The sequence below is a fragment of the Plecotus auritus genome (genome assembly GCF_963455305.1).
Source record: "Plecotus auritus genome assembly, chromosome: 2".
NCBI classification, from domain to species: Eukaryota; Metazoa; Chordata; class Mammalia; order Chiroptera; family Vespertilionidae; genus Plecotus; species Plecotus auritus.
The window spans coordinates 198262275-198283701 of record NC_137771.1 but is presented as its reverse complement, the minus strand read 5'-3'; the positions used below and the strand labels follow the sequence as shown (position 1 = coordinate 198283701).

Genomic DNA, 21427 nt, shown 5'->3' with positions numbered 1-21427 from the left:
TAATCAGAGTTCCACAAACAATGATATATTTATATGCTTGTGGGTTATGTTGATGGCCACCTTATCCTTACTCCACTGTGTATGCTTTGCTAACTCAAATTCAATTTTTATGGTTTATTACTCGCAAACTGCTTATCACCTGAAATATTGCTCTAATGGAAGAAAGAGCCAGAGGAATTATAATCAGGTGTATCTACTCTTGCTTATTTATTGACATCACCCGAGCCACTTACCTCACTGGGGATGTCTTGCAACTCATCTCCAGGGTGCTGGTTTCCTCATAGTCATCCTCAGGGTTTCCTTCATGTAAATTACTTGTCACTGGTTCCTTTCCTGTTTTTCCGGTAATATCATTGTCTTCATCCTCCTCATCCAACAGCACCTCATCTTCTACTTCTTCATCATCCAGTAAATCTGAATTTTGACTGGTCACTAAAGCCTTCTCATCCTTAAAGTGACTGCCATTCATTCTTTCAAAACCATAAAAAAGAAAGGGGTCCAGTTACTAGTTTCGTGTTTAAACATGCATTTAGTTTTATTATCGTGTCTTCATAACAACAGTTTACATTTTTAACACTTCGATAGTAATTTTATTGTTTATGCTTTATGGCAACCATGGGAAAATAATGTAACCTCACAAATAAGAAAATAAAGAAAAAATAATAATCGGGTGATTATTCAGATTATAAATAGAGCCTCCAGTAGAACTGGAAAAACAATCCAGTCTCCAATTCCTTATCAGGCTTTTGCCTGATAAATGATATTGTTATATATGATATAAAAAGCACACCAATGTTTTCTCTACATAATGTTGCCAAATCACCATATAAGTACCCACCAATTAAAATAATAGATTTCTGGAAAGCTTATATCCCTGAGCAACACTGAAAAAAGGTCAACACACATGAAAAAGTGAATCTAAGAGTTCCAAAAAACTGGTAAGGCTGCTGCCAAAGACCAACCAGTATTAGACATTTCTAGGTAACATTGGTGGTATATGCCACACTTTGAAATGTTTGAGGGCGCACTTCTTTGTACCTCTTTCAAGTTACCCTTGATGGCTTGAATGTAAAAAAGTTCTTTTGAGGTGGGAAATGATCTAAAAATGTAATTGTACAAATACCTTTGGAAGTTTGCTTAAGCAAGCATACCAAATATAATGATAAAAAGGAAGACTATTACATTTAAAAATTCATTTGTAATATTTTAGGTTGTGGTTAGAAGGATTGCAATATGTGATTCAAAAGTTTAATTATAAAAAAAAGTTAAATTACATAGATATCCTAATTTAATACATTTTAGAGCATTTATGAAACCAGGATAAATTTTTCCAGCTTTACAGTAAACATTAACATATGTGTAAATTAAAGTTAAATTTCATGGTAAAATTTAAAAATTGAAAATAAGTTATAAAATAATTATCACTTGTTTTGAGTAAGTTTGGGGAACGTTTTTGTTCATAAAACAAGGAGAGAGGGTGAGGCAGAAGAGACTGGTGGCAAACGCTTGGGCTCTGGATAGTTCAGAGAATATCTTCTCCTAACCATCTCCTTTTAAAGATATATGACCAGAGAAGCAAAGACACTTTCCCAAGTTCAGAAAGTTTTTTAAAGATTAAACCATCATAGGCATCCAGGTGTTCCAATTCCTGGGCCATTCAAAATCTTTCCATTTTGTTTTATTTACTAATTAAAAAACTTGCGGACACTGTCATGTTATTGTTACAGTCATGTGCAATTTTAACATTTTATGTAACTATTTTTCTGATTATGGAAAATCAGGTACCAGTGATAAATCCATCACTTACCCACATTCAGAAAAAATAAGAGCATTTAAGATTTAGATTCCCAGGGTAAAAAATAAAACAATCTTGGGTGTGACAGATACACATAGTAAAAACCTATTTAACCAGCAAACATCATATCATCATTATTAAGTTTTTTATACAACTAATTTCTTAACCTCTTTTATCAAAGAATGGTGAAAACATGTTTTGCACAGACATAAATTATTAGTTTCCAGTTACACTGCCAACTTGCTCTTTTAAATGGATTTAAATTGTTATTTTAAAAAATGAAAGAAAAAGTAAAAGAACAAAAGAGTGCATGGATGAAAACCAAAATTAACAAAGCCAACATGATTAAGAAAGCCTATTTGTTAATTATGCTTTCAAATGTGGCAACTTATCGGGGATAAATTATTCATCAAAAGTAGTCTGATAGGAGATGGGGGGGGGTAGTTAGATGACTCAATCTTCTTACTTCTGTGCTGTTTAGACATGTTGAAGCCAGATGTTGCAGCTATAAAGTTCACAAATCTCCAATTAAGGGCTAGAAAATCTGAATAGGCATCTCAGAACCCAAATTATATTTTTTGTTTGTTTACTATTTCTTATTTGCATCATGTAAATAACATTATCAAAATGTAAGATTATCTTTCTTACTTGTTACTAGTTTGTACTTTTGATTATCTGCCTCATTCTCTCTCTCTCTCTCTCTCTCTCTCTCTCTCTCTCTCTCTCTCTCTCTTCTTTCTCTCTCTTTGGTGAGCAAGGAAAAGATACATCCAACTGTACTTCTTAGAGGCTGAAAAAGGCCACACAATAGCAGATCTTTCCTTTTTCCTTTGATACACTTTTATACAATTTGAAGTATAGAAGTGGTCATATATTTTTATGTTATTTTGGGAAATAATGTTTACTTGAAGCTTGCCTTAATGGAAAAATTGTCTAACATAATTAACTTTGACTTTTAATAGCATCAAAAATAGAGAACACTAACAATAATACTTGTGTGGTGAAAAGTAATGGTACTTTTATTAACTAATTCCATATGACTTTAAAATTTACAATGTAGTGCCCCGGCTGGTGTGGCTCAGTTGTTGAGCATTGACCCATGAATCAGGAGGTCACACACAGCTTGATTCCCAGTCAGGGCACATACCCAGGTTGCAGGCTTGATCCCCAGTAGGGGGCGTGCAGGAGGCAGCTGATTGATGATTCTCTTCATCATTGATGTTTTCTATCTCTCTCTCCCTCTCCCTTCCTCTCTAAAATCAATAAAAACATTTTCTTTTAATTTATGATGTAGCATCTTAATTTAATAGGCTATTGGATAGTTATGTTTAGAAATATCTGGTTCTCAATATTGTATATTTAATTATAACTTACAGATAAGAAAGATCCAGTAGTTTTGGTAAAATCATGTTTCAATAACTTCATATAAAATATAAAACACTAGGTAAGTGTTATTCTTATTAGCAGCATTAAAAGTTTTCTTTATGAATTAAGCCATATGTGCTTAATGTTGATGATGAGACAAGAGGGATCCAGTGCACCAGGTAATTAAAAGTAAGGATGATCCTACCCACTGAAACCAACATGACAGAATTCTATGGGCATGCACTGATAGCATATTAAGGAGGAGATAGAATCTTATTAAGAAGTCTCCAATGGCTTCTAAAAGGAGATGTGTATAACACTCAATGGGTACTTTATACATACTAGTAAGTATGTACAGATATCTTATATAATAAAAGGGCAATATGCAAATTATCCCCTTGATCAGGAGTTCGACCAGGCGTTCGACCGGGGGTGGTGGGAGGCCCCCCGGCTGGCCAACCTCACGGCCCCTCCCGCTGGCTAGCTCAGCCTGATTGGCCCCAATGGGCCGGCCAGACCCCACCCATGCATGAATTCGTGCACCGGGCCTCTAGTATAAATATATATACAGATATATACAGTCATACATATAGTCATAAATATGTATTATATACAACATATGACATATAATAGTAGCCACTGTTGCCCAGTGATTCAAATGAATCCCTGTGGTATTGTTATTCCCTTCTACTTGGCAATTTTTGATAAAATTTTCTAGTTAGCTATCAAGAAAGGCAGAGCAGACTGGTGGCAAAAGCCTGGGCTCTGGAATCAGTCAGCCCAGGGAGAATCCCACTTATCGCTTCAATATCTCCATTTCCTTCGAAGATAAAATTACATAATAATGGTCGCTATCTGGTAGTGTTACTAAAACAATTAAATGAATTAATCCATATGAAGTGCTTAGAAGAGCATTTAGTATTTAATCTTCAAATAAGTACCAGCCACGGGTGGTAGGCATAGTAGTAGTGTTATTAATTAATAACAAAAATAAACACAGCAAATGTATCTGGAAACATGTTCATTTCAGAAATCACGAGTTTACCAGTAAAAACCAGCTTTACCTCTCCTCTGTGTTCCTGGGAGACTGGCTGCCATGGTTGCTATTCCCAATGAAATTTCTAATTTCTGTGAAGTAAGCATCTTCCTTGTCATCAAGAATCGCACCTGCGCTTTCCAGTTCAGAATGAGGCGAAGATGTTGCCGTCCCTGAAGGGAGAGAAGGCCTTATGTGAAAGGAATATTATTTAGATGGCAGCTTATTCTGAAATGCATTCCTTCTTCATTGGGTCAGTGTTGTTTCCCAAAACAGGCTCTTTGAATATTAATAATGGTAACTTTAGGAGGGCAAGGCCATCCTAATTTATCACAGTACACATGCCAATGCAAGTCCCTTGGGGAATATTCTGAACCATTGGACTCACGAGGTATAGTCTCCCAAAGATGTCATTTCTCCCACTAGCTTCCTCTCATTCCCACTGTGACATGGGAACAGTTTTGTTCATACAATGAAGGGAGAGGGTGAAGCAAATTACAGAGAGGTCTTAAGTGGCTTCTGGCAGAAGAAACTACATCAGTCCCGGTTGCAGTCAACATGTATTTATTGCTCCAGTGCTAAAGTGTGTTACCAAAAAAGACTGACAACATGCAGAAAATTCTGCATTCTGACTTGGTGGGCTGTGCCATCAGTAGACTGTGCACGGTAGTAAGAGGACAATATTGCATGGTCTTCAGGTTCTTTACCTAAAACATTTAGAATCATAATACCTGCATCACCAGATTGTTACAAGGCTTCCATAAATGTACACAATTATAAACACTTTATATGTGGTCAGACTCTATGCTAACAGTCACTTCATGCCCACAAAATATCGACAATTTAACAGTTCATCACAATAGTCCAGATGACAAAACCAAGGGGTTTAGAACTTCCCTCAACTTAATACATTTATAATCTGGGTCAACAAGTAAATATTCAGCTTTGACACATTACATTTTTTAACTTATCTGTTTTATTTCTGAAATAATTTTAACTAGAACATTTTCGTAGCATCCTGTAAGGGTGCACAGTGTTAGAAAGTATAGCCGATTGTATATTAGACTAGACTTCTGTCTCTAAAATCTGATATTTTAAAATCATGATCATTTGATTTCTGGTTTTGGAGGAAATGAACAGTATATAGCTCTAAGTAGTAGTCATCCAAGATCATAAGTTATATGCCTGTACAGTGGAGGACGAATTCATAAAAAATGCATTCCCTAAGTAAAAATTTATACTTTGTATAAATTCAATTCTTTTCTGTTCTTAAAAATCTCTTTTCCTGAACTCCATACTCACCCCTTCCTCCCACCCCCAAGTAACTTTCTTAAATCTCTAGAAACAAACTGTGGCTGCACAGATTGGCTCCACACACATATGCCAGCAGGTAAGTGTTAGTTAATGGCTTAGTATCTAACTATTGGAATCCAAAGGCAAGAAAACCCACCATCTCTTCTATGTGCTGACAGGTCTGGGCTAAGGGAAGTTTTTTTGCCACTTTTAACTTAATTCTACATCAGAATTTGTGACCAAAACCACACACCACTGTCATTTGCTATGGGTGACTCTGATCATGTCCACCATCTCCTATCAGTGATCTCTAACAAAGTTACCCAGCAGAGGTTCTCCAAGCTCCAGAACTGCTGCAAAAGCAGCCACGGGTTTCTGGTCAATATTCAGAACGTGGTGTTCTGGTGCTGCGCTCCGGAAATCCTACACTCCCGGGGCACAGTCTGTGCCAATAGGTGGAAAGATTGTTCCCTGCAATTCAGGAAATCTTGATTTCTAAGTCTCCTGAGAGTCTGAGTCATGCTCCTCTTGGAGACTGCCCACTGAGATGAATCCAGGAGAAGAGATCATTCAAATAAGGCTCTGAGTTGTATATTATTCAACGATCACATCATCCTAAAATCTCCAGGAAAACATGCTGCAAATTTTTCCAACAGGATCTGATTCTAGAGTCCATGTGGAATGAGAGAAGCGACATTATCGTTTCACATTTTTAAAAAAGCCATTGTCTCCTCACAACACAACTGATCACCTACCAGACATGTTCCCATTCTCATGTTTCTTTAGGTGTCTGTCTAGGTTGGTTTGTTGACCAAAACACCTATCACATAAGTGACACTTAAAGGGCTTCTCCTTATTGTGGATGTTGCGAACATGCCGCTGCAAGTTAGAAGATATGCTAAAGGATCTGTCACAGTATTTGCACCTGTAAAATAAACACAGAGATTGTTCGCAGGCAAGTCAAAAGATATTTCTCAAGAACAGTAACCCAGAATTATGACTTAGAAAACAATGTTTTGGAGAAATGGCACAGGCAAGAACACTGTTCACACAGTCAATATTTCAATTCCAATCCAGGGGTGGGCAAACGTTTTGACTCGAGGGCCACAATGGGTTCTTAAACTGGACCGGAGGGCCGGAACAAAAGCATGGATGGAGTGTTTGTGTGAACTAATATAAATTCAAAGTAAAGGAGCGGAGGGGAGAGCAAGAGAACCGGGTAGAACAGCCGGATCCGGCCCGCGGGCCGTAGTTTGCCCACGGCTGCAATAGACTGATTGCTTTAAAGATTCTCATGACTTTATGAAAAATGATAATAAAAATATTGGTGATTTGATGGCTCCTAAATTTACTAGCATAATCAGTTCTAATATTTAAAATAAACCTCATAAAATTAAGAATATTAAGAAATAGCAGTATTGTTTAATGTTCCTCTAAGAACAATACAATTAAATCATTTTCAAACAAACATTAAGCAAATCCACAAATTCTGCAAATAAAGTGAAAAGATCATTTTTTATAAAAAAGGTCAGTTTAATCAAATACTTTCTTAGTAAATTCACTTTCTCAATTGTTAATCCTAAAGGAAATTCTTTTATCTTCTCCAAAATAGCAATAAACTTATCAAACTTTTAAAACTGAAAAAATGTGAATAGTTTAGTCTGATACCAAAGATACTGATTTTTATAATCTGTAGTGATTAAGATCCCCCAAATCCTTTAGTCTATTAACTTTTAAACTTACAAAAGAAAGTAAGAGTGCCACTACATTCTCCTTTTGGAATAAAAACAAAAGTCTCCCTTCACTCACCTCCCCTCTCCACCCCCCCAATTTTCCATTTCTATTTTTGTTGAAGTGTCTGTGGCAGTTCTGAACCAGGTCAGTTTTTCAGAAAAGCACTTATTATTAGTTAGCTAATATTTGGAAGTTTTCCTTTAGACACAAAATGAAAATGTAATCCCTCTCCCACCCAGCTCTTATGGTTGAGAAAAACAAGTGGTAATTTATGGGGTATTCTCTAGCATCTTAAAGTAGAGATTACATTTTGTGCTTTTGTATTTTTTTTTTGTATGTATATTGCTTGAAAGAAAAATATCAAGTTTCTCCAGATAACTTTTAAGTGAAAATTTTTAACTTAGCAGCCAGAAATTTCTTCACTCATTCTTCCATGTGGGAAGGGCCCTTCTCCTCCCACTTCTGAATATGCAGACTCAGTGGCTCAAGTGCTCTCCATCAAAAATCACCCCATTCCACGCCAACTGTTTGGGCTTCTACGGCTGTCTCTAGGTGATGCCAGAAGTCTCGTTAGTTCAGTGGGGAAAAGAAATCTGTTAAACTAGTTACTTTGGCATAGTATCAATAAACCAACTCAAGAACTGATTTAATTTTCCCCTTTAAGAAACTATTCTGGCATCATGAGGTTCCTCAACTTTCCCCACTTATAATATTAATTTAAAAGTGTGTGAAACCCCACATTGATAGTAGTTGTAATATTTTAGCCTCCGTTTTTGAAAAAAAAATATATATACATATATATACATACATATATATACAGGATAGGGCAAAAGTAGGTTTATAGTTGTTCATACGGGAAATAATACAATAATTAATAAATAATTATACGAGAATAAACCCTGTTTCACATACTCACAACTGTAAACTCACTTTTGCCCCACTATAAGTGTATATGTATATATATGTGTGTGTGTGTGTGTGTGTGTGTGTGTGTGTATGGAGAGAGACAGAGAGAGAGAGAGAGAGAGAGAGAGAGAGAGAGAGAGAGAGAGAGAGAGAAAGAGTCTTGGCCCTCTCCATAATAACTGTTAACTTCCAGGGCTCACTGCAATGACAGCCATGGTACAATGAACACAACTGTGTTGTATGCTAAGCAGAACAACCTGGGAAATACTGATAGAGAAAACGTATCTTCCCATAAAACACTTTAGAAAACTTTCCACTCAGAATAGTTTCTACACAAATTGTAAGGAAGAGAGATTTTGTCTTTGACATGCTTCCAACTTTCTGCCTGTATGAAAAGGGGCTTTTCCAAATTTAATAAACATCATCCACTCTAATATAAATAAAATTGGCCAATAAGGATAATAATTATCTGTTACTTTGTATCTTTCCTTTGTTAATGTCTTGGCCAAAAAGATTGAGTGCTCTTAAATAAAAAATAAAAAAATCATTCCATTCTCCCCAAATAAATTAGTAGGTGGTTAAAAGCTCAAGATTCGGAAATACTTAAAATGAATAAACACATAGCACAATCATATGCAATAAACTTGTGAGAATTTGGATGTAAACAGGGTCACAGGAGCCTTTGGGGTCAGGCATGACATATAAACCCTGATGTGAGTGCTCCAGGCCTGGGTTTTAATTCTGGGTCTATCAGCACCAGACTTTATAGAAAGCAATTAGCAACTGTGGATCTGAATATGTTCACTTGTAAAACAGAGGAGCTGGGTAAATAATTAAGATCTCCAGCTATGCAAATATTTTGATTTGTGTTTTTAAAAATACAGACAATAATAGCCCCATATTTGAGATAGAATAACACCACTGAATTGAGGTATAAAGAAAGAGTAAAATGAGCATCTATCATAATAAAAGCATAATATGTAAATCGCCCGAACGACCGAACAGCAGAATGACCATCCGGATGACCTTCCAGACGATCACATTATGACACCCATTGGCACCAGGCCAGCCAATGTGGGTGTGATGCAATTGGTCAGGGGCCTGGCCATCGCCCTATGATTGCCCTGCAGAGGGAGGCCCAGGCCACTGGCCAGCAGAGCTACTGATCAATTGGGGGGCTCCATGATCACCCCAAAGAGGGAAGCCCAGGCCACTGACCGGCGGACGGCAGTGAGTGGGTGGGGCCTCCCTCTGTGGGGGCAATCCATCATGGAGTCCCGGCTGGGTGGGCAGGGCCTACCTCTTTGGGGCGATCGATGGCAGAGCCCTGTGATCCATCGCCCCAAAGAGGGAGGCTCAGGCTACCCAGCAGCAGCACTGCGGCAGGTGGGCGGGGCTTCCCTCTGCAGGGGTGATCCATTGCAGAACTCCAGCCGGGTGGGCAGAGCCTACCTCTGTGGGGGCGATCGATTGTGGGGCTCCCGGACTGTGAGAGGGCACAGGCTGGGCTGAGGGACTCCCCCACTCCCCTGAGTGCATGAATTTCGTGCACCAGGCCTCTAGTACTATTATAGTTGCCTACCAGACCCTTGGCCATAACAAAATATAAGTGTGGACATCTTTCACTTAAGCACAATTTTTGGGAATCTAAAATTTTTTTCCAAAAAGGAAAGCACTTAAAACTTTCCATTTATATATATCTCTGAGACCTGTTATAACAAGTGTATTCTATCACATATAAAATATAAATATCACTTATGATTAGTCATTTATAAAACATGTAGGAAAGCAAAGAATCTCAGAAAACACTTCATTAATTTCTGTTTAAGTCCCTCTAGTTTTCTCCTTAAATTTCCATTATCTTCAAATAAGCATTGGTCTGCCCATTTCTTTTATTCTTTGCATGTAAAAAGACTTTGAAACCTAATAAATAATTTATTTTTAATGGAAAAAGTGAGCATTCAGACAAAAATAATTTTACACATATGCAATGCATAAGAATTTCAAAGCAGAATGAAATTACATTATCACTAAAGATAAACAACATTCATTCTTTGAAGAAATATTTATGAGTACCTAATACTATGTGCAAAGCATTGCATAGTAAATAATGTAGGTTATATTTTAAAACTGGAAGGGAGAATACTGATTACTTTCATTCTTTAGTAAACAATAATATTAAAATTAGATATGTGCTCATATGTCTTGTGGCTGATCTTGACATTTAACAGAATAAACTAAGAGGTACTTTAGAAATTGTTGGTGGAATTGCCCCTTTCCTATAATATATTCTATTTTACTTGTTCGATCCCTAGTTCCACATTTTTTTTCCTCTCAGGTTTAAGGTTCATTCTTTTAACCTCCTAATGAGACCTGTGGACATTAACTAAACTCTACTGGGAAAGCAAAGTATTAATATCCCAGTTGTTAACTCCCAGACGAGATTTAAGGTTTAAAAAAAGAGGCTGTAATGCTATGATTATTGTCAATTAAATAGCACTAATTATTGAGAAAAGAGAGAATAAAATAATTTTTAAATGACCAACATTTCTTAAACACATATCTGTAATGGATATTGCTAGAGCTTTTAAACTGAGATATAAGAAGTTTCGATTAAATAAATTAGGACTCTTCTAATTTTCATCCTAGCCATTAATTAATTCTTCTTTGACTCAAAGTTAAACAGACATACATTCAGATATGTCTCAAAGTAGTTTCCTTTAAAATTGTGGCAATGTGTCCACTTTAATTACTACAAAATTAATCAAGATATTTAGTAAAAATCATTGTCAAACCTGTAAGGCTGCTCTCCTGTGTGGGTTCTCAAGTGCCGTGTTAGGTTCGCAGACCTTGGAAAAATCTTGCCACAGTATCTGTTATGAAAAGATGTTTATAAGAGAAAGTCAGCACAATTGACCTTGTTTCACTCAAGCCGCATAGAAGCCAGATGCTTATTCCTGATTTAATTAATCCTGCATGGAACTCACATGTCTTTGGTATTTAAAATTTGCAATAAAGCCATTTTAAAGATATAAATAACTCTACAAATGAAGGCTGCATTACGAGATCTGGTTGAATTTGGTGATGCATAAACAAGCAGTTTATGAAAACAGACTTTCGTTTTGATGACCCCCATACGCCTCTTTTATTAACTCTGTATCTTTATATTCATGAAACTGAGCCAGACAGGGGGATAAAAAAATGACAAGAGTCTGTGATTCTGGGTTGATGTAAACAGATTTCAAATGTTTCAACTCATTTTACATGTTAACCACAGTGACAACTCTCTGTACATTGAGTGGTATCAGAGCAGACAAGATTCTAAGACCTCATCCATCAAGGTATGTCCCTAAAAAATCTTTTCTGGAAACAGAGTGACATATTTTCCAAAAAGCAGATAAATTGATTTGCCTGAGTCAGATGCCACAAATTTCTGAAGACAATGTAGAAATTATAAGCGTAATTTATTTTTAAAAAAGAGGAACAAAAAACAAGCTTTACTGTACTCCTGATGAGTAACAAGAAACTTATTAACTAGCTTTCTTCACTTATCGACCTTATTCGTCCTTCATTAATGGCCTTATTTTTCAATGCCACGACAATTAATAAATGTATGCTTGAGGACAGTAGTAGTATACTTTGGGATGAAAATAATTAACTGTGAAAGAAAATTCATAAATATCAAAGTGAAACAAGTAGATAGTATTTGGACTGCTTCCAACCTCATTTATCACAACCAAATGGCCTGTGTTAAAATTCTCATTTAATAATAATTTTTTAAAAACCACCATTTTTATATCTCACTAAATAAAGAGTACTTTGAAGTGCTCGAGATCTATCATGGTCGAGATTAATCATCCAATCAAGAATAATTTCCAAAACAAACAGCAGGGCCTTTGAAATCAGAGGGGGAGATTTTTGGAAAGGCAGCCATAATTAACTTTGCAGTTACCTGCAGGTATAGCGCTCCTTGCCTTTCCTCAGGAGGTTCTCCGGCAGGGCGTTGGGAGGCGCTCTGAAGTTGAACATGGATGGAACTGACTGTAGAAGTTCACTGGCCTCAGGTTTCAGGGCACTGAAGCTCTCCAGCTTCTCCGCCATGTTTTCAATAGCTGACATCTGAAAGGCAAAAGCACAGAACCATGAAGGACCCATCTGACGCCTTTTCTTCTGTAATAATCCCTAGCAAACCACGAGCATCATTAATAAAAAGGAAGCATCAAATCTGCTGAATGAAACTGTCTGTAGAGAGAGAGGTCGTAGTGTTCCAATATTAAACAAACAGTAAGAGAATTTAATGATTTTGGAAATAATAAAGGTTATAAAGCTCATAAAATGCTGGGTATCCCTTTTCATAGGACCTTGGTTAGAGCATTTTATAATAATCTGATGTACAATTGAGCAATGAAATATATGAGGGATAATAAAGCTGAATTAGATTTTTATTAAATTAAGTGAGAGCATTGGTATCATGTTATGGATACCGACAGTAAACTGGAAATTATAGGGAAAGGTCCTGTAGGCCTACCCAGTTAATAAAAACCATAGGAAGCATGAAGTCCCATGAAAAGAACTCACAGCATGAAAAATATCAAGTGTTTCAAAGTTACAGCTTAAGCCAAATGTGTCTAACTCAGAAAGAAAAATTAAATGGCTAAGAGGTGTTTTGCCTAAGACTATGTTTATTAATATCTGGACATACCACATTTTAAATGGGATTGTATACAAAGAATTTTGATGACATATTCATTTGTTCTGGACAAAGACTGAGTAGGAAGGACAGTTCATAATATTATAACTTCATATTACATAACTTGGCATGGGTGTTATAAGGGGAGTAATTAGTGTAATCACATTCTTAGAGAAATATTCTTGGAAGAAATCTACGCTACCTAATTCTTCTCCTCACACAACCTAACTTATTTTGTTTATAATCTTCAAGTTTTTGTCCACCTGCATATGTATTTGACACTGTCACAATCAGAGGGTGGCACTGACTTTTAAATTTACTTGATCCTTAACGTCCACAATTAGTGAGACTATCCCCTTTCTTTCAACACTCTCAAAATGTTGAGTTTCCTCAGTGCTTACATTTTATTTGGAAGCTGCTTACTACTGAATTTTTAAGTAGAAAAAGCAACTCTCAGGCCGTCTTGTTAAATCAACTCCCCAATTATTTATTTGGTTCTCAGGGCACTATGCCACTGGAGAGCTCAGAGAGCTGTTAAAAAGGTGTTTGCACTCTATATGCACTCTGTATGTTTCTCAAAGAGCTGGGGTGGTAGACCAGAAGACTCCAAGCAAGGATTAAAAATGGTAACAACTGCACAGTCAAGCAACTGTTCAACCCAAGAGGATGATTCTTTTGCGGATGAGATGGCAGGACAGAGCTGGAGGCCTAATTTATAAGCTCAGGTTAAAAATAAATAGCAACACTTCCTACTCAAAAGGAAAATTAAAAAAAAAAAAAAGAATTCATTCCGTGGACATGCACCTGGACAGAACACCATTGACTTCTTAAAGTAGAGCAAAATCTTTGCAGAATGTCCTGGACATGATTCTCTTCTTACAAAGGGAATATTTTATGCTCACTTCTTCAAATGACTATTCATGTTGCAGTTAGCTCTCTTTCTTTCCCTTTATCCTGGAGCCTGCCCTCTCATTTCATCCTGGGACTCCTACAAATTGCAACGTACAGGGTACCACTGCCAATTTGCCAAATGTCTTTCATCAAACACGGTGCAAAAAAATCTCAGAGGAAAGTCAAGATACATTTACTTGTCAGACGACAAATGTGAACGCATTGGGAGGCAGTAGGGGCTATAAGCTCAGGGGTTTGATTCATAATCACTCAGCTGCTAAAACATTCTCCACAGATGCAAGCGGACAGCACATTTGTCACTATGAAGGATTTTGACATGTACTGATCACAGGGCAGAGATATGGAATGATGCTGCTGCTCAGAGAGGTTGGTGGAAACTCTGTCCCTGCAGAATTTGATCATTATCCCCCTCTAGCCAGAGCATTAGCATTTTCATATTACTTAGGATTTTATTTATTAAAAATCAATCCAGAAATATTTTATGATACTAATTTATTTGCATTTATTCCTTCTAATTGTTCCTTGTAGAAAATCATTTTGATATTCCACCCTCCATGGAATAAATTGTCTGAGTGAAAAATGACCTCTAGCCTTCAAGCTGATTAGCAGTAACAAGCCAGGGTAAGGGTCATGATCGCATATATTTATTGGGCAGAATAGAAAGTGCATGGGTGATGATTATAAATGTTTTATTTATGTACATTTAATATGTGAGTAAAGTTTCATTATCTAGTGGTTTTAAATCATTTGAGTGTCTGCCCTGCTGACACACTCAGATTCCTGTGGCAATACATCTTATAGAAACACTTTTCCTTTTATATGGAAAATAGCTTACTCATGACTATTATTATTCTCGGCTTTCATCTATAGCTCATATAAACTACAAGTCCTTTAAGTTATTTAAGAGCAATTGGCTGTTGAGAAATGTGTCTTGCTTTAGTGGCTGCTAATAGCTCCTTTTGAAGAAAGATCACTGTGATTACGTTACCTCAAACTGTTTCGATTTGGGAAAACCATCAAGAAACAAGACAATATATTATGGGCCTGATGACTAATAATGACATTCTTAAAGATAATAGGGGTTACCCAAGTGCCTCTATATAAGCCACCCCCACCTTGGGCTTCTGGTGTCAAAAGGAAGGAGGATTAAATTGGAGTGGGGAAATGGGAGAGACGATGGGAAGTAAGCTGAGGGTAGCTATTAACACTACACATAAACACACCACCACTTTCTGTCTGGCTAGCTACAACTGAGCAACATAAAAGCCATCACTGAATCCTTCCTTTCATCTTCATAAGATTTGTTCTCATAGCACTTGACCTCAGCTAAAAAGGATATATTTCCCCATGAGAACCGATAGAAGTAACTTAAACATTTGCCAGCTGGGTAGTTCAGCAGTTCTATGACCAACCTCAGCCCTAGTGTCAATATTTCAAATTAAGATATTGGATTTAGATGAGTTTTATTTAGCGTATGGGTCAATACCCCCACTTTCTTTGGCTATAAGGTCTGACTCGTAAAATGTTTCTCTTGAAATAACACCCATTTTACAGAAGTGGTAAGTTTTGACATTCATTTTTATAAAGTCTGACTTGATATTTTAAAAAGATGAATTGGCCACAGACAATGGGGCAGTGAGAGCCTGGGGTAGGGGGTGAGGGTGGACTGGAGGAGGTCAATGGGGGGAAAAGGGGGACATATGTAATACTTTCAAGAATAAAGAATTATTAAAAAATGCACAAAAAATAAAAAAATAAAAGATGAATTGGGATAAATGGAACAGAATCTATTTATTTTTCAATTATGAAAAATGCAATGAAGAGGGCAACGTGTACTACTATGAATAAGCAATTTGCTGAGAGTGGGAAAACTAAAGGAGGAAAAGATAGATCATATATTTTAGAAATATATTGCTCTATGCCCTATTAATGTCATAGGCTAATCTCTGATCTGTAAATGACAGTGATTTTTTATGGAACAGTAATTTTTATTTATATATATAATAGTTGTTGATGGTATCTGCAGCCAGATGTCAGGAAAAGGAAGTCATTTCACCCCCTTCCAGTCCCCAAGAGGCTATTAACTTTAAACTGACGCAAACTAATATTTAGATACAACTCCCTCGTTTTTAGGAAAAAAAAGTAGCTATATCTCTATTCAAGTAAAGTTAGTATTTTTAAAAACATTTCAGCAGGCAAGATATCATCAACTGGGTCCTAAGTACTTAGCTTAACATTGTTATCTGGCAGCCAATAATTGATGACATAAAGAAGTTTCTCATTAAAACTATTAAAGTGACAATCTGATTAAATGAAATGATATGTCCAATGGCACCATAAATTATGTGACCTAATGTTTCACAAATTAGATTACACATGCCTTTATCATAAAATAACTAACTTTTCATAAATAATTTCTGATGGGAAAGTTTGTAGATTTGGTAGTTTTCTATATTTATTCACTTGATAATCTTGAGAAGTCTCAAAATTATGGCCATTTGGGGGGGAAATAAATATTCATATTTTATCATTATGTCATTCATGTACTTAGAGTTTTTTACCACTAAAATGTAAAAGCATGTATATTTAGCATTTCCAACTAATATCCATGTTTTATAATACACATATAAATCACAGCTCTGAAGAAAACCTATGAACCAATGGAAGGAGAGTGTTTTCAAAGAGCTGCAATGGAAGTTACTATACCATTGTATTATCAGCAAATGGGATCTAACTTAAATCTGAAATGGGCTTCAGAAGTTGGTAGAACCATGGCCATTTATGTGGGGAACAGCACCCTATGCTTGAAGCAGCTACCAATATAGCCACTGGAAAGTAATACTCCCCCTTAGACAGTGAGGACCTTGAGGCACGAGACTCAAGACCTACCCCTGACAGGAAAGGCAGATGAGGAATACTGGAAATATGGGCCAGGATAATCAAAGAACAACCTCATCTACTATACAACTTTGCCTAAGGGTCTCTCTCTCTCTCTCTCCATCTCTCTTTCTCTCTCTCTCATACTTTTGAAATAAATGAACTTAATCCTTAAAAGTCTATCAGATGAAAAAAATCATAATTCATCACATATTCCATAAAAGAAAAAAAGGAGAAATTTCTGGTAAAGGACAACCAACATCAGATAGAGGAAATAAGTAAGTGTTAAAGTGCTCCAACTTCAAGTAATTTATATATAATTACAAGTGGTGACTAAAGAAAAATTGAACTGCATTCCAAAATTTTACCCATACCTCAAAATCAGAATATTTTGAGTGAACAAAGAAAACGAAAAGGCAAAAGCACATATACACAGAGGAAATTTTGTAATAGGTGTTATTTATATACATTTCAACTGGCCGAAGGTGTATTTGAGATTGAAAACTAAATAAACACTATATTTTTCTTGAATAAAAAAAAATAAAGTTGTCCCTTTATTGTTTATTAACTGATAACTCAGTGGAAATGTAACTAAAAGCTAAGGAAGTGAGACCCAATGCTAAAAGATCCATTCATTAGCTGGACATGGATTTTTAAGCATTTATTCTTCTTTCTCCATATAGCTAAAACCAAGTCTTCCCTGGGATATATGGATGTATTTCCAAAGTCAGCTTGTGTCTACACATAAGTTCATGATTTATCCTTTCGAAGCCTTTATTAAAAGCATCTTTAACATGCCAATATGGGCTCTCCCAAATAATGGTTGTTTTAACTTAGAGGTCCATCTCAAAGCCTCTTCAAATAACATGCTCCCAGGTGCTCAAAAAGAGTTCTACATCAAGGTATAATCATGTGGACTGAGTCAGATTTATAGAGTAAACTTCCTAGAGCATTCTAAATGCCCAATTATAACGGAAAATATTTCGCAGCTTCACAAGTTGAAAAACTATCTACTGAAGCCATATCATTGAATGGAAAGGGGCTCAGAATTCTTTATGCCTGTAAAGCAATTTAGAGTATAAGTTGTCCTTTTAATGCTACATTATTTTAGTCAAAAATATAAGCAGGAAACTTACCCAAGTTCTCTGATCAGGCAGTTGGAACTGGGAGCAAAATTGAAACAAAAACAAAAAATTACTTCTGTATCGGTATCTTTACCAAAATCTATCCCTTGAGAAATTAACATTTATACTAACTTGGTAATTTTGCTTATCAGGTAACTATACCTTAAGTAAAAGCTGTGGACATGAAAATTAAATATTTTATAACATTGCTGAGTTTCCTCTATTTATGTAAATTAAATTTTAGAATCGTTTATAAACTAGAATGTTCTTTTCCCAAGAAAGCTAAATGCTATCTACTACCAACTCTTAAATAGCAAAACAGATACTTTTTGTTTTTACTCATTGTATAACAAGATTCCTAAATTTTACTTAAATAGCTAAAAATAGCAATTTCCTGAAAAAATAGTCTTGTATTTTTACAATGTTAATAACAAAGAAAACAAAATATTTACTCAAATGTAAATCACTGACTAACAAAAAGTTATGTACTTGGAAGTACACTGCTTGACTTTTATTAGTATGGGACTCAGACCACCAGTAGTCAGAACACCTTAATTTAAAGAACTACAACGGTCTACTTATTTATGACAAGAATCACTGGAGAAAACATGTGGGACTTAGAAGCTCTTCCAGAAAACACAAATGTTATACCCTTAAAAATATCATTTTGAAGCTAGAGGAGTTCATCACCACCAAACCAATATTAAATGAAATGCTGAAGGGTTTCTTTAAGAAGAGGAAGAAGAAGAAAAAGGTAAAGATAAAAAATATGAACAACAAAGTGGCAACAAATACATTATCAACAAATGAATCTAAAAATCAAAGGAATAAAAAAACTGATGAATAGAATAAACTGGTGAATGGAATAGAATCAGGGGCATGGAGATGAACAGATTGACAATTCTCAGAGGGAAAGGGGCTTGGGGGGGCGCGGGATGCGGGAAGAGATTAGACAAAGATCTTATATGCATGTATGCATTACCTATGGACACAGATAATAGGGTGGAGTGGGCTTGGGACAGGGTGGGAACCAGGTGGAGGGAAGCTATAGGAGGAAAAAAGAGGGACTTCTGTAATAATTTCAACAATAAAAATTAATTTTAAAAAATGTTCTGCATAAGAAAAAAATATATATCATTTTGCCTGGTTTAACGGGATATGTCTTGCTATGATAAGTTTTGGAGTATTTAATAAGGAAGGCACATAGTTTTTAAGGATGAAAGGTTTATTACAAAAGAAATATAAAAATAAGAAACACTTGTTGAAAGCAAAGTAGAAGATGAAGGGCAGAAGACCTAAGTGATTTCACATGAATATATAAATGATAACTTAGAAAAGACTAATTTTTTTCTCAGTTTTTTTGGATGCAGTAACAATAGTGAGACACTTTATAAGAAAGAAAATAAAAATGAATATAAAACAGAAGTAGATTTAAAAAATAATCTCTCCTGCAAGTGTACACAAAGCCAAACATCTGAAAGCAAAATGCATATTTTGTTACTAATATTAAAAATATAGGAAAATCAAACTAAGGAATAATAGCCAGTTTTACAATAACATTATTGTCCAATGGCAATTCAAATAAGCTCCCAGTCTGAGTAAAGTATTCAGCACAGAAATCAATGAAAAGGACATTCCAAAAGTCACACAGAGTTATCACTCCCTTTATCTCACCTACATGTAGCTGTATCTATTTCCTTTTCAAAAATAACCTCAACTAAGATTCCACAAATAATTTTCAACTACTTAGAAAGAACCTCTATAGTACTTACTTATCTATTATATTAAACTAAGTTATTTATAAGAAAAAAATAGTCCACCCTGTGTGGCCTAGTGGTTGAGAATTGACCTATGAACCAGGTCACAGTTCAATTCCCGGTCAGGGCAACATGCCTGAGTTGTGGGCTCAGTCCACAGTGTAGGGCATGCAGGAGGCAGCCAATCAATGATTCTCTCTCATCATTGATGTTTCTATCTCTTTCTCTCCCTCTCCCTTCCTCTGTGAAATCAACAAAAATATATTTTAAAAAATAGAAGGCTAAATAGTGCTCTAATGGCACAATAGAGCAAACATACTTCTTTAAGCATTGAACCAAGAAGTTAGTTAAATGATAACGAGCATTTGTTTTTTAATTTTAATATATGTGTTCCTATATCTTCTAGGTATTTTGACAACAATTTTAAAAATGCATGTTATTATTCAAAAAGCAGTAAGATGGCCTAATAATCTTTCAATAAAATTCAATAAATATTTATGATGGCATTCACCTTGCACTGATTAAAAACTGTATGAAGGGACATGTTAAGTAAAATACAAAAACATACAAAAATTGTAATTTTCAGGATTGGGCCAAAACCGGCTCTCTGACATCCCCCAAGGGGTCCCAGAGTGCAAGAAGGCACTCTGCAAAGTTGCTGTTGTACAGGGTGTGGAACGCAAACTCAAGTGTGCAATAAACTAGATTTGGGGCCGACAGTGCTCCAGCAACAACATAACCCACAGCCAAAGGTGGAATGGTGCGGCTCTGTGAGGAATCGGGCTCCCTCCTCTCTGGTTTTGGGGTGCGTCACCTGAAAACTGCTGCTGCCAAGTCACTGCAGCTCGGAAGCTCCTGCGTTGAGCATCTGCCCCCTGGTGGTCAGTGCACATCAGACCTACCGGCCGGTCAGCCAGTTGTTTAGCCTTTTATATATATAGATTTATATTTTCCCCTAAAGCCTTGATAATATGTGTTCTCCTCTTTATAATGGACTAGAGGCCCACTGCATGGATTCGTGCACTGGTGGGGCCCCTTGCACTGGTGTACGATCGGGGCTGGGGAGGGCTCCAGGGCATGCCCAGCTCATCTCGCCCAGTCCCGATTGGCCAGACCCTAGCAGCAAGCTAACCTACCAGTCTGAGTGTCTGCCCCCTGGTGGTCAGTGCATGTCATAGCTACCAGTCAAACGGTCGAATGGTAGGTTAGGCTTTTATATATATAGATGGCAGGAGGGTAGTTTACTGATATTCCTGTATATTCACAATGAAATACTCCTGCATCCATTAATAATAAGTGATTTTCCTTAAGTCCTTCCTCATGCCAAGCACAATGCTAACCATGTTAGTGCATGAACCTGATCCTTGCAGCCACACTGGTGAAGCTGGAAGGAGTGTTCCCATCACACTGACAGAGAAAGCTCAGAGAGAGGAACTATACTGCTCAAAACCTAAGCCCTTGTGCTAATACCTAGTGAAGCCACTTGCAGATCAGTTAGTTCAGGCCTCAAACTCTGGGCAGTTTTTGTTGTAATTAAATGTATCCTATCTAATAAAAGAGCAATATGCAAATTGACCGTCACTCCAAGACACAAGATGGCTGCCCCCATGTGGACACAAGATGGCCACCACAAGATGGCCTGCAGGGAAAGGCAGTTGTGGGAAGTTAGGGGTGACCAGGCCAGCAGAGGAGGGCAGTTTGGGGTGACCAGGCTGGCAGGGGAGGGCAATTGTGGGCCATCAGGCCAGCAGGGAGGACAGTTAGTGGTGACCAGGCCAGCAGAGGAGGGCAGTTGGGGGAGACCAGGCCTGCAGTGGAGGGCAGTTGAGGGGGACCAGGCCTGCAGGGGAGAGCAGTTGGGGGGGACCAGGCCTGAAGGGGAGGACATTTGGAGGGGGGCCAGGCTTGCAGGGGAGGGCAGTTAAGAGTGACCGGACC

At 36.8% G+C, this 21427-nt stretch overlaps 1 protein-coding gene across 11 annotated transcripts in view; it reads right to left on the bottom strand.

Annotated features, from left to right (window-relative positions):
• MECOM (MDS1 and EVI1 complex locus) overlaps window positions 1-21427 on the bottom strand; it is a 591080-nt gene that overhangs the window by 5868 nt on the left and 563785 nt on the right. For 7 of the 11 annotated variants that reach the window (XM_080656198.1, XM_080656192.1, XM_080656195.1 and 4 more), the window contains 6 exons: window positions 17745-17771; window positions 12082-12248; window positions 10925-11002; window positions 6245-6414; window positions 4225-4369; window positions 234-470 (listed from right to left, as the gene is read on the bottom strand). In XM_080656198.1, coding sequence (XP_080512324.1) covers window positions 234-470; window positions 4225-4369; window positions 6245-6414; window positions 10925-11002; window positions 12082-12248; window positions 17745-17771 — 824 coding nt within the window. The remainder of the gene's footprint in view (window positions 1-233; window positions 471-4224; window positions 4370-6244; window positions 6415-10924; window positions 11003-12081; window positions 12249-17744; window positions 17772-21427) is intronic. The other 4 variants (XM_080656196.1, XM_080656197.1, XM_080656194.1 and 1 more) reach the window with 1 other exon arrangement.